Source organism: Pleurotus ostreatus (assembly GCF_014466165.1).
Source record: "Pleurotus ostreatus strain PC9 chromosome Unknown scaffold_6, whole genome shotgun sequence".
Lineage (NCBI taxonomy): Eukaryota > Fungi > Basidiomycota > Agaricomycetes > Agaricales > Pleurotaceae > Pleurotus > Pleurotus ostreatus.
This window is the reverse complement of record NW_023503161.1, coordinates 3,192,928-3,206,721: the sequence shown is the minus strand read 5'-3', so window position 1 is coordinate 3,206,721 and position 13,794 is coordinate 3,192,928. Positions and strand designations below refer to the sequence as shown.

The following is a 13,794-nucleotide window of genomic DNA, read 5'->3' as shown; positions in this document are numbered from 1 at the left end:
ACCCTATGGTAGGGTTCAAATAGTCGGTAGGGGATCCCTACAATCTTTTTTTTTCATCTATAACCCTGATTTCGTACATGATGCGCTCGGTTACACGATCGTGAGGCCATTTGTCGGATGGGAGAGCCTCGCTGTGCCAGTTAAGATCTTCATGGCGATCCTTGTGATCCTCATCGAGTTCTTCAGTCCACTTGGCCAGGAGATCTTGCATATTTTGGCGACGAATGGCGTGCTTGTCGAGTTTGATCTTCTTCTGCGCAGGCTCGCTCGTTTGGGACGTTTCTGGACCCAGTAGGAAATCCCACTTGATGCGGGAGAGGGGGGTTGGCGACAGCCGAGGCGACATGCAAAGTAAGAGTACATCAAGATGGTTGATGAACGTATGCAAGATCTTAAGTTGGCGCGGTCTGAGGTTGTCTTCGGAGTTAAGTGGCACGATCGCGGTGGGCGGAGGAAAGATGAATCCGTTCCTTCCCTCTATGTATTCCGGGGAGACGTATTTCTGCTTCACCACAACAGTCGAAAGCCCATGTTGCCAGGCTGCCATCATGATCGGCATGAACCGATGACGATTGGGGCGGAAATGGAGGGCGTCCGCCGGGTTTATGATAAGGCGTCTCTTGGGCTCCGAGTCTGTGGGCAAAAACGTTAGAGGAGGACGATAAGTTAAGTTTCGACTCACCTTGTTTGTCGTCTTGTGGCGGTTTGGGCGCACAAGAAGGGCCCGCGGAGTAGTCTTGGCCGAAGCTGGGAATGGGGGGCGGCCTTTCAATGGTGTCACGCAAAGATGATGTGCGACCAAAGTCCGTGTAGGCGAGAAACTCGCGGCCGAAGAGCATAAGATTATTGTGGCGCTGGGGGTCAGCCGCGTCCGTGTTCCATACGATCGTCTTGTGGCCGCGCCAAGGTCGCAGCTCGATGTTCATGGCCTCGGCGGGAGTAGGATTGATGACGGTATCGATACGCGTGTCCGCGTTGAACTCGCGGATGGGCCTGATAAGCCAAACAGGCACGCCGGCCTTGGCTAGCTCTTCGACAACGACAACCTTGTTCGTCACCGCGCCTACAAAGTTGGCCGCGGGCCTGAGTATGCCTCCGTACTCCGGCGAGTCCATGAGCGGTTTGCGGACTTGCATATATTCCAAGTAGGCTTCCAACTCGAGGAAGTGCCGCTGCGCTTGAGTAAAAGAAAATAGAATATCCGGCCAGGACGCCTTGGTACTCTCCAAGCGTCCAATCCAGATTTTGAGCTGGGTCGCGTGGCCGTGGAACCGCCGATTCTGCGCAAGGTCAGGTCTGGATTCGATGAAGGCGTAGTAACGTTTCACAAGGAGAACGGCTGGCTCACGGATCCGAGATACGAGGTGGTGGTCCATTTGGCCGATTCGGGATTGGTGAGATGCGCAGAAGTGGTATTGATAAACGGGGTCGATGAACATGACATCCTGGGTATCTTCTCGCTGGGTGGGGGGTCGGCGAATGCATGCAAGATGGGGGTGTTCGCTTATGTACTGCTGAGGGAGCAAGAAGGGGTCCTCAGCGCCGAATCTGCCATCCTGCCTGAGCTGGACGATGGTAGTGAGCCCGAGAACCGGCTCAAATATGTTGTCGGCGTTGGGAGTAGTTATAAACGCTTTGCCTTCGAATAGGATGGCTCCCATGGTGCCATCGAGATAGCCAAAGTTTGCCAAAGGCTTCGAGCGATTGCGACTTAGCAGGTCGGGTTTTTTTTTGACTTCTTCGGCGGTAAGTGACATAGACAGTATCTATCAAGTTCGTACGTTGAGTATATACGGTGTTTACTTGGGAAGGAGAAGCGAAAGGAGAAGAAAGAAGAGGAATCTGGCGACAGACGGTGTCTTTTAGGATGGGACATCGGGGACGATCAAGACGAATAAAAGATAGCTGCACGCCGTCAATCTACGATTGTGGGCAGGTGCACCCTATCGCGGCAGTCTACGACTGTGGCGACGGGCCTATGGATGGAGGGAGGGAAGAAGGAGGAGCAAGCGGGACCGGAGTACTCACCGTTTGGACTTAGGTTTTTCGTGAAAGCAATAAGCGCCGGGTGTCAGTGTTAAGTAATCCGATTGGACTCCGATCGTTCTCCGATCAAACGCCAGAGGGAGGCGCTTATTGTAAGTTCGTCCCCTTGTCCCTCACCAACACCACCCATTCGCACTGCTACGGGTCCATCCACGCTCGTAGAGCGACGGTGGACCCTCAGGATGCCCATAGTCGTAGACTACCGGCTCCTCACCCTCTGGCACCAACGAATCGTCCAAATTTTACACTCCCTTGCCCCGGCCGACGTCCAACAACCCAACCGTGCTGCTACGGGTCCATCCACGCTCGTAGAGCGACGGTGGACCCTAAGGATGCCCATAGTCGTAGACTACCGGCTCCTGGCCCTCTGGCACCACCTCCGAGGCCGAAGTTGGCACACCCTGGCATTTGTTCTTTGCGCGCGACGCAGCGGGAGAAGATATCGGAACCGATGAGGGGTCGGATGGGCCACGATAGGGAGAAAGGGCTAGGGAGTGGCTGGGGGAATGATGGAGGCCGGAATCTTGGGTAGAGCGCTGAATGAATGTGCGAGGTACGTCGATTTCCATGGATTTTTCTGGCACCTCACCTATTTTTCTCAGATCGTTAGCTCAAAGAGACAGGACGCCGCGAGCGCACATGGGCTGTCGATGTATGTACTCCGTAAGTCCTGGTTGCCTGGTTACGTCTATGTCAACGGCCCGTGAGCTAACTGTATAGGCAGTCGTGGATTTTGTTCTCTGATAGGATTTCCTTCGCGCTTCGCCTGCGGAGGCATGGCTGAGTTTTTCGTGTGGACTGTGGGGTGTTCACTACCTCTCACGTGTAGTCATTTGACCAAACGATTTCCCTTGTGTTCGCCTGAGGCCTCTGCCAGTCATCTTTGCCCAGCGCCCTTGGCGGGGAGGCCCCTGTCTGCTTGCTCGTGATCGCGCGCTCGGGAGTGGTGCCCGCCTGTGCAGCTTCACGTGTCTTCGCTCGGCCGAACTGCCGATTCACACCTTCGCCGCGATGCCCGTGTCCATCCCCTCGCTGGGGGGGCCCCTGTCTCTCACGTGCGTGTCTCACCTGCGCCGCGATGCCCGTGTCCATCCCCTCGCTGGGGGGGCCCCTGTCTCTCACGTGCGTGTCTCACCTACGCCGCGATGCCCGTGTCCATCCCCTCGCTGGGGGGGCCCCTGTCTCTCACGTGCGTATCTCACCTGCGCCGCGATGCCCGTATCCATCCCCTCGTTGGGGAAGGCCTTGTCCTCCTGTCCTCCCCCCGCCGCCGTTCGCCGTCTTTCAGGACACGGCGTCCTTCAGCCCGGCCCCCGGAGCCTGCGAGTCCACATGGCACGTCTAGCGTGCCCACTGCATCCATGCGAAGGCAAGTGCTCCTACGCTACGCAATGGTGAGTTGGACTTGTCCTCAAGTCACCTAACCTAACCAACGAAGACAGTCGCTCGTAAACGAGCTCCAGATACAATATACCGAAACCCGAAACCTCAACTCCCTAAGGTCCTAACGCCCTACATCCCTAATCCGTTGACTTGGGATCGTGATGGATCCGGGTTAGAGCTCGTTGACGAGCTCTAACCCTTGTAGCTTGTACGCAATGTTAATTCCGACTTCTCCTGCACTCACCTAACCTAACCAGCCGAGACAGTCGCTCGTAAACGAGCTCCAGATACAATATACCGAAACCCGAAACCTCAACCCCCTAAGGTCCTAACGCCGTAAGGCCCTAATCCGTGGGCTTTCATTTGATGGTGAGTCCGCGTTAGAGCTCGTAAACGAGCTCTAACCCTTATTGTTTAAAGGCAGTCCTTAATCCGAAAGATCAATTACCTGGCTGTCAATATCACTTGTAACTGAGCTCTACTGGAAATATACGTGGATCCGAAGCTCCTGCCCCTTAAGTTCCTATCTCTGAAGGCTCCAATGCAAATACGTTGTCCGAATTCAGGAGAATAAGATAGGATTGCATGCATGAGAAGGCATGGAATCGCGTTAGAGCTCGCGTTCGCGAGCTCTAACGCTCTAATCCCAAGCCACATAGCTATCTAACTTGGTAGTTGAATGGTAAAATATACATATTTGTGTGATATATTACAGGGTTCTGGCCAATAAGTGATATGATGAGGTTGAAAGAAAGAGGTAGGGTGGTCCATAAGTACCAGTTTTGGGCCGACCTAACCCAGCACTAGGTCCGGAGTCAGTGGATAGGAGATGGTATTAGAGTGTCACGCCACGTGGACGACGCCGAGACGGTGGCGTGTGAGTCTTTTTGGCGCCGAACTGAGTGTCACGGACGTGGGCAAGGGTTTATCGCGCTTGCTCACCACCTCGTTCACCCCCTCGTTCGGATTCAATATGCCGTGGGCCACTCCCGAGCAGCTCGAGTACATGAGTACAAAGGTTCTAGCTTACCACGCCACGGTGAAGGGGACAGCTGAGCGTAGAAAGTTCAACGCGGAGGTTCGTCAAGGTTGGTCGGAGCGGTGGCCTTTATTGGACCAACATATCAGGGTGCGTGGCCGTGGAACGATGAGATACTATACTGACCGATACTTTAGATGTTTTCCTCGTATTTCCGCGAGGAATTGATCAAACGGGGCCTTGTCCCAAGGCGCAAGCGCAAGCCAGCGCCCAAGAAGCCAAATCAGCCGAAGGCTACTCCATCAACCCCCCCCGATGCCCCTGCTCGTCTTCCTCTCGCTTGGACATCTCACCATCAAGACACACGCTCATTGGAGCCGACTTCGGAGCTGATCTTGGCGACTCGTTCCCCCGTCGCTTCGACATCATTCAGGGAGGATCCGCGCCCCGTCGAGGACCTCATTCTCGGTCTCTCGATCACCCCGCGAGTGACCCCGCCTTTAGATTCCTCACTGCACCCTCCTTACTCCCGCTCGTCGACAGTCTCAGTTGAGAGACTTCTTTTACAAGATGTAGTGAGCTCGCCCCCACCGGATGGCAGAGAGAGACGGGACGATGAAACGATAGCCCCTCTTCCTCGGTAAGTCCCCTTCTCTCTCTCTCTCTCTCTTTTCCTGTAACATCGTCGTTTGCAGGCAGGTACGGCAGCGAGCTGCGACGCGGTCCCTCCGCTTCCAACTGAACCTACCGGGAATTGAGCACGACGATGTACGTCTTTTCGTACAAGACCAACGGCTGGCTGTTTGCGCGCATAACTCAAGCGTATCGTACGAGTGGGAGATGGACCTTGGTGGCAATATCTTGGTGAGTCCATAGTGCGCGCGCCATTCACGGTCACTCACTCACGTCCATAGCCGGACCGCGTCCACGGCGGGATCGTCTCGGGAGATCTACGCCTCGCTGTCACCGTCGAGGAAGCCGTGGTCGCCGATGTCGATCACTGGGTGTTCACGATCACCAGTAAGTCTATTTCACACCATCTTCGCATCGCTAACTTCATTTCTGTCAGATGAATGGCCATGGTAGGTTCTAGGCGCACGCTCTCCCGCCCGTTTGCTTCATATCTTGTACAACACGCCTTCGACGACACTACAGCTCACATACAATCTCGATTTCAATTGCCTTCCCAATGTATCGCTAACGCAGGCTCCCTGGCCGCGCACACTCGGACTCCCCCCCATGATTGTATTGATAGCGTCCATCCATGTCTTGTATTTATATTAGCTCGCTCAACATCTATGTCAATGAGTCAATTGCCTTTTTCTTTGTCTCAACCCACCTACTCACCATGACAATGCACACCGCGCGCTGGCGGCATGCAGACGGTTCGTGATCTTCGTCGACGCTGTCGATGTGCACCACGAAGGCAAACTTGAAGTCATTGAGGAGCGAGAGACCCATCGGGTGCAGGCAGGATGTCGCAACGATGGTGCGATGGGCGTGCTAGAAGACCGCGGAGTAGCAGGCGATATTCCAATGTAGTAAGCCTGGGAGGGAGGGGAGACGGACGAGGTAAGCAGACAACTACTTGCGGCCTTTCCTTCCTACTTGACGTCTCTTTTTGTAGCTTAGGGACGCTCCTCTTAACGGGACCGGCCACTTGGGCGCGTATCTGCTTGGAGAAGCACGCGGGGTCAGGTCATTCTCGCGCAATGGTGAGACCTCGACCAAGAAACTGGAGAGAGCGATGGGAGCGGTATTGTTCGAGTAACAAGGCGAAGATGCGGGAAAGAGACGGCGGGTGCGCAGAGAGAAGGAGGGGGCCGTGGGGACGTCACTGATGCGAGGTCAACCCTCGCGTCTCTATGTACATGTACCCGCTGCAACAGAACAAATGCACAACGGACCACCTCTACCTCTGGCTCGCAGTTAGTGATCGCCGTGCATGGCAAAGTGGTGTGGCATTCCTTCTTCGTCCCTTGACTCCCCCATTCCCTGCTCGCTCCCCCATCCCCTGCTTTGTCCCTCTCCGCTCTCTCCATCCGTCTCGCTGACCCGCCTATTCGTACACCCGTTCACAACGACAAACAGCTCTGGCGCGCCGACTCGACAGCGTGATAGACGTGCGGGCCAGCGCCGTTGAACGGAGGCTTGATGGTTGCGGGCGTGGCGTAGGGAGTTTGCGATTGGTCGTGGTTGCGAGCATGCAGTTAGGGATGGGGGTTGAGGGTATGGCTGTGGGGGACGGTGCGATTGTGATTGCTTTTGTCACGTTCGATTTAACCCTTGAGTTTGGCGTCGTCCGTCTCCAAAACCCACTCTTTCTCCTGATTGGCCTGGATGCTGCTGTCCTCAGCGGCCGTAACCTTGTCATGTTCCATCAGGAAGACACGGTTAATGTTCTCCACGCCGCGCAAGCTGACGGAGCTGAGCATAGTGTTCTCTAGCTGTCGCAAGAAAACGTCCTCCTCGACCTCGCTGACATCCTCCTTGTCGTGCGTACTGAGTACTCGGCAACGAACAATAAGCTTCTCCGCGTTATCCTCACTCCAGATTACGAAGATGTCGGTTTTGAAACATTCGGAGATACGCCCGGCGACGTAGGCCATAGTAAGCTTGCGATCAATCATCTTGACTCGATCAAGCTCTAAACGCAGGAGCCAAGGTGATTGGAGATGCAATTTGCTGGATATTTCCTCGTCGGGGATTGCGAAGAAAGATTCGACGAACACTGCGTCGTCTTCGATGATGGTAGAGGAAGGGTCAAGATCGTACCAAATTTCGACAGCGGCCGTGACGGTACGAAGAGTCGTGTAAGCGAGCTCCTGTTGGACATTCTTCGCGAGGTATTGATTCTTTGAGATTTCAGGCTCCAAGTACACCGACAGCGAAGGGGTCTTAATGTTATTGGCGACGTTGATGATCTCCTTCAGACGCGGTACACCGAGGGTGGATTGGCAATGGACTGGTTGAACTTCGCCTCGACTTTGCCGAGAACCCAGTCGAACGCTTCCCTGGTTAGATGATGCTGTTCGAGGACCTTCCGAGACGCGAATGTAGCGCGAAGATGCATGCTGAAGTTGAGGGTGGCATTGGTCTGCGCCTCACGACTCAAGGCGTCGTCGCCACGAACGACGATGAGGCGCTTCACGAGGTCTCTTACGGCATCGACGATGTAGGCTGGTTCGAGATCACTCGGTTTCCGTCGGTCAATGTGGAAGATCTGGCAGGCATTCTGCACGATTCGATTCAGATTGACGGGAAGGTAGTGGGACGAGCGAGGAACTGCTCGAGGGAAAACAAATTCGCGCAAGAGCTTCCTGTCTTCGCAGAGTTGAGCGAACTCCTCGTCTAGCTTCGCCTGTAGCTTGGGGGAGGAGTCGTCGACTCCGACCTGAAGGACGCCTGGCAAGAAACCCCCAGCGGGATCAACAACGTCGACATGATAATTATGCTTGAATTGAGCATGGTTGACACCGAAGGTCGCGATGTTCTGCTTTTCGATGAAGGCACCATCTATACCATCCTCGCCATAGACGAACTGGATAAGATCGCCGAGGGAGTTCCTGACGGTCCCGTCGTAGCAGACCTGAACATCCTCCAAGGCCTTTACGAGACAACGCTGGATGTAAGCCGTTTTGGAAGTCTTGACAGCGGTATCGATGAGACCCTCACGACCTGCAATGGCGTTGAAGAAGAACTCCTGGGGCGTTAGCCCCCGAAGGTACAAGTTCTCGACGAAGCCTCTTGCCTCAGGACTGAAGTCGTCCTTCGTGAAGTGAGGAAGTGTTCAATGACGGAAGCCGAACGGTATACGTCACCCCTCCACACTGTGTTGCCCCACGCAAACCAACATCTGGAAGATGTTGATGAAGGAACCCTTCGAACCGGCGACCACCATCTGCTTGACGTTGTTGTCCTCCTTCAAATTCTTTTGCGCGTACTGACCAGACGTATCACGGGCCAAATTGAGTTGCCGCTTGACTTGGCTTTCGAAGGATTCACGGATGGTCATACCGGGGGCGGCCTTGAGCTCGTCGATAGTCGCTTGCTCGGTGACCCTAACCCTAAAACCGTCCCTGCCATTGGGTCGAGCCAGCAGCGACGGAGCCAGTTGCCGGCGCTTGAGCAGGGTGATTCCACCCTGCTCAAGCGCCCAGGCGGCCCAAATTGAAACTCCGTCCCGCTCCACTCATTACTAAGTAAAATATCGTAGCCACACTGTGGCTACGATATTGCTCATTCAATATTCAAAAGTATATTGAATTTGTCTACCGCTAAGCGTAGCCACACTGTGGCTACAAGTTACTAATATAGTATTTCAAGGTATATAAATTTTCTCACCGTAGCCACACTGTGGCTACGAGTTACTAATATAGTATTTCAAGGTACATAAATTTTCTCACCGTAGCCACAGTGTGGCTACGAGTTTCTAAAACCGTCCCTGCCATTGGGTCGAGCCAGCGACGACGGACCCGGTCGCCGGGCGGCCGAGATTGAAACTCCGTCGCGGCCCACTCATTACTAAGTAAAATATCGTAGCCACAGTGTGGCTACGAATTGCTAATTAAGGTTTCAAATGTATATTCAATTTTTCTACCGCTGAGCGTAGCCACAGTGTGGCTACGAGGTGCTAATATAATATTTCTAAGGTATATAAAATTTTCCCACCGTAGCCACAGTGTGGCTACGGATTTCTGACACCGTGTTTCGGTTATCCCCACCATCTATCTTAGCCCGGCCAGTGCTAGCACTGGCTGGGCATAAGATAGATAGATGTATCACGGGCCAAATTGAGTTGCCGCTCGACTTGGCTTTCGAAGGATTCACAGATTGTCATACCAGGGGCGGCCTTGAGCTCGTCGATAGTCGCTCGCTCGGTGATGGCTGCGACTTCGGCCTTGTGGCTGGCGATAGTTTGCGTGATGAAGGCCATCGTCTTGGCGTCTGCAATCGTGTCCCCAATGCCAATGCTGAACCCGTTATGGAAAAGCCAGTAATTCACGACCTTCTGCAATCCAGAGAACAGCGCGCGCGCCCTCGGGGTCTTTCTCGCGGAAGATGACGTGGACGAGACCGCCTTGAGAGGCACCAACGGTCTTCTTCTCGACTATCCCCCAGGCGATCTCTCCATTCTCAGTGCACATCCCGTCGTCAAAATCGGGATTTGACGATTTAGGTTCCGCCGCACGGAAGATATTGATTCCCCGAGGTATGGCCAAACTGAGGATCTGCTTACCCATCCACATCGGTTTGGGTTTGATGATGGCTGGGATCGGCACTATGCCATCCCAATCAGGAACCCACAAGAGGATGTTCTGGACGGCATTCCAGTCCATGAACGTATCTCGCAGCGTGAGCTTGCGTATACCGCAAAGGGTATCTTGCACGAACCCCATGACTGGCTTGTTCGCTTGGGGCGACAATCTGTGGCAAGGTTTGAGCTGGAGCAAGGCAGACGGAACATCGTTGCTCACCTGCTGTGGTACCCAAGCTATCTGGCTCAGTTCCGCATGTGTCTCCTCACTCTGTGGTATACTGGGCTGCTTTGAGAATACAAACGACAAACGAGTACGACAACACGTACTGCATGTTCATCTCGTCACCTTCAAAATCGGCATTGTAAGACGGCGTACTAACGAGACGTCTAGCTTCATAGATAGCCCATGCACAATACACTTACACGGAAAGATTCAGGCGAAACGCTGATGGAAAGATGAGTATCGGGGTTCAGAGATTATAGGGAGGCACGTACTCGAATAGGGCATGAGCTTCACCCGATGACTCATCATACTCATCTTGTGAAGACTAGGCTGTCGATTGAAAAGAATGTAGCTAGCGGTAGGTTGAGCTAATGGCCGGGCAGGAGATTTGAAAAGGTAAACTTACTCGCCATCCTTTAGATGTCTCTCAACGATCCAGCCATATTGAAGGAAAGCATCCGCACACTTGTTATACCGCAGATCGATGCGCTCGCCAGTGTCTCTGATGACATACCGAGCACCAGAGTACGTTGTTGGACCATTACGAACAAGCTCCTGTAGATAAGAGATGTTGAACGGTGTGACTACACGGTGAGTAGGAGGGACCCATAGACCTTGACTTCACACGCACCTCGTTCTGGGAAGGTCAAGTTCATGGCTATCGACTTCGGTACGCCTACTTCATCCAGCTCCAGATTTGGGTCCCTTGGGATGACGGTACGCCCCAAGAAATCAACACGTTTACCCATCAGATTCCCAGGTAGCCTTCCTTCCATGCCCTTTAGACGAGCATGAATCGCCTTGACAGGTCGACCCGACTTCTGGAGCACCTGGGGTATCCCAGCGATATCATTATCCATGTAGGTAGCGACATGGAACTGAACACCGAGAGGTAAGCTTCAAACTTCATAAAGATCCAAGCACGAGCTGACCTGGAGCAACTGCTCAAACTCGGAGATAACGTAGGCTGGAGCACCCTCCTGTTCACATCTACGCACGTTGGCCGAGGCTTTGATGATGTCCCCGAGCTTGTATGTCAGATCGTCCTCGCTTTGCATGGTGCCCCCGTCTACAGCAATACTTGGCCTCACAGGCGGCGGAGGAACAGGCATGACGGTCAAGATCATCCATTCTGGCCGAGCATACTCCTCGGATAGCCAGATGATTTGGAGGTCCGAGTCTGTCATCTTTTTGAACGTCGTATACACCTCCGACGGCGTGATGAGCCGTATGTCGGGCTGTAGCGACTTGCCATCCTACGGGATCTCATCAGCTGCGATCTCAGCAGAATGGCGAGGTGATACAGACCTCGTCGTCTTCTTTCGACTTCTTATATTGCACGAACGGCTTCAAGCCTTCTTTCCGCACCTGGGGTTGGGTATGGCCGCAACCGCCGTGCCCCTTCTTGGGTTCCTCGGCATCGGCACCATCGGCCTCGTCCTTCTGCTCATCGGGTTCACAAATCATCTTCGTCTTGCAGTGGCTCCAAAAGACCGCCATACGCAATTTGGGATCGCGAATGTGGCGGATCTTGTCCGAGAAGTTGGGGTCCGACTTACATGTCTAACAGACGTTCACGAGCATTCAGACATTGGAGGTCAGATCGAGGGACGGGCAAGGCCAGGACGACGACATCATGAACAGGGGACAGTAGACGTCAGCTACTGTCTTACATGGGATATACACAAAAGGACATCTAGGCCGACACTTAAAGGTGAAGTACACACAGGGGGGTGAGACCAAAACTAGTGCAAAAGCCCAGCACACGCTCCTCAAGCTGCGTCACAGCGAAAAGCGGAGGAGCTGTCCATCACGGCCGATCAGCGACGCGGGTTACGAACCCTCGCCTTGCTATACGGCCACCCCTCGTCCCCACGGCGACTGCAGAATCCTCCGCCGTGAGCCATGCTCCCATGCCCAACATCCCCAGAATCACCATACCGAAAACGCGACCCACTCGCGTACATTTATGATCTGATCAGCCTGCAGCTCGTCCTGTGCGCGGCGACTGCTCTGTCGCCAACCTTTGTTCGGCCTCCACGCTGCCCCGGCGCCTTTCGACGGGCGCAGAATAGCGCAGACGCACCGTCCCTGACATCTTTCCGCAACACCGCCATGCCATAACCCGGCGAGACGCTCTGCTCGGGCTCCCTCTGGACTGCTCATCGCCCCAGCTGGCAGGGACATCCAGGTACAGGGTGCGGTCGCGCGGATGATGACGATGACGATGAGGATGGACTGCGGGTTTAGTGCATTGGGATTCGGAATGGATTATCGGCGGGCAGTCAAGGCGTCGAGGAGAGCGCGCGCACGCAGACGCCTTCCTTCGTTTCTTCGTTTCTTCACTTCGTCGTTTCTTCGTCTTCGTTTCTTCATTGCTTCACCTCTTCGTTATTCGTTTTATCAATTACTTCGTGATTCGCGTCTTCATTTCTTCATTTTCAATCTCTCTCCCCATTTATCTGCGCGCGCCACGACCTGCTACATGGTGCCCACTACCCTTTACCCGTTGCCCGCCGCGTCATATCACACAACCAGGTTCACAGTCCTCGCGTCGACTCTGCAACACGCGAACACAATGCCAGCGTAAACGTCAACGCTCAACCCACGAAAGCAAAAACGAAAAGAAACTAGGTGCGTACTTCGTCTTCGCGTGCATATCTCGTGTCCCGTTCCGTATCTGCCCCATTCCATCGTGACGAGTCTATTCTCCGGCGCCGTCTGGCCCTAAGTCGGTGTGTGCGTGCACGTTCCTTGTTTTCGTTTCTTCCCTACGCCCCGTTTTGCCTATGCAGTTTGTGGCTTTCGCTTCGTTTACGCATCCCGTCTTCGTTGGTGCCTTTGATTCTGACTTGCTGAAGCGTACGTGTTCGGACACATCTAGGTCGAGCAACTTGCGCGGCTTGGATTCTTTGAGCGGGATGCTGGGGGGCGAGGAGCGGTGTTATGGTATTGGGTGGTCGTCGTTGACCGTTTTGGGGGCGTGAAGTTGATTTGGAGGTTCGTGAGCAAGCGCACAGTTGCTAGGGTGGTTGGGGGTCGTAGGGACCCATTGTAGTAGCCGTTTTGGAGTTGACGGGAGGGGTGGAGCAGGGCTGGCAGTGAATGCGTCGGGGGACGGCCAGGCGAGGGTCTTGAGGGCGCTCAATGGCGTCACGTTGGACGGGGAAAGAGAGAGGGCGACGTGGGATTGTAGTAGGACGTTGGTAGTCGGTGGCAGCCGTTTTGAGGGTCATGTGAGGGAGTCGCGTCGGATCGGGTGTCGGGACGTAGGGTAGGCGCACTGCGGCGCGTGAGGCGAGTGAGGTCGAAGGGAGAGTTGGAGTGGCTGAGCGAGGATGGGAGCGCGAGTGAGGGAAAGAGCGAGGGAGAGGGAATGGAGTGAGTGGCTGAGATGGCTGAGTGGGGAGTTTTGAGAGAAAGGGTTGGCGTGCGTGTGAGGGGACGCGAATGGGCGAGCCTGCGCCCGGGCAACCGCAGCCTCAGAGTGCGATGTTGGCACAGGAGGGACAGGGAGTCGATGATTCGACTATGCTGCCTGGTGAGTCGGCGGCCAGCTATATTAGAGCGCGGGGAACATACCTGGCTCCCACACAATAGTCCCTTGTCCCTTCGCTGCTCTCTACTTCCGCAACCCTTCGTATTGCGCGTTTCGTTAGCTTCCCTTTGGTTCCACGTTCGTTCATTCTTGTTGCCTCGTTCGTTCCTTAGTTCGTGTCGTATTCCCGGATCCCGTTATGTCTCCATCTCTCCAGCGTCTGCCCATCGTCTCCCCGTTGCATTTCGCATTGGTTTCGTGTTCGTTCCCGTTCGCTTATTCATTTTCATGTCGTTCGTTCGTACTCATTCTCATCTTCATTTTCATTCGCTCATATAGTCCCGCCTCCTCCTTTCTGTACTCCC

General features: G+C 54.4%; 3 protein-coding genes across 3 annotated transcripts; 1 reads left to right on the top strand and 2 right to left on the bottom strand.

Annotated features, from left to right (window-relative positions):
• Positions 1-37: 37 nt before the first annotated feature.
• On the bottom strand, positions 38-1,757 carry PC9H_009186 (uncharacterized protein; the record flags this gene model as incomplete). The annotated part of the gene is made up of 2 exons (XM_036778693.1): positions 38-633; positions 683-1,757. 2 exons carry the CDS (start codon positions 1,755-1,757, stop codon positions 38-40), a joined length of 1,671 nt encoding a protein of 556 aa, XP_036630121.1.
• Positions 1,758-4,402: 2,645 nt separating this feature from the next.
• Positions 4,403-5,494, top strand: PC9H_009185 (uncharacterized protein; the record flags this gene model as incomplete). Its single annotated transcript, XM_036778692.1, has 5 exons — positions 4,403-4,558; positions 4,606-5,048; positions 5,104-5,272; positions 5,323-5,428; positions 5,478-5,494. 5 exons carry the CDS (start codon positions 4,403-4,405, stop codon positions 5,492-5,494), a joined length of 891 nt encoding a protein of 296 aa, XP_036630120.1.
• Positions 5,495-6,687: 1,193 nt separating this feature from the next.
• RPB1_3 (DNA-directed RNA polymerase II subunit rpb1) lies at positions 6,688-11,358 on the bottom strand (the record flags this gene model as incomplete). The annotated part of the gene is made up of 12 exons (XM_036778691.1): positions 6,688-7,305; positions 7,353-8,177; positions 8,259-8,599; positions 9,194-9,355; positions 9,414-9,835; positions 9,996-10,043; positions 10,092-10,113; positions 10,164-10,243; positions 10,298-10,475; positions 10,523-10,769; positions 10,824-11,147; positions 11,200-11,358. 12 exons carry the CDS (start codon positions 11,356-11,358, stop codon positions 6,688-6,690), a joined length of 3,426 nt encoding a protein of 1,141 aa, XP_036630119.1.
• Positions 11,359-13,794: the final 2,436 nt, after the last annotated feature.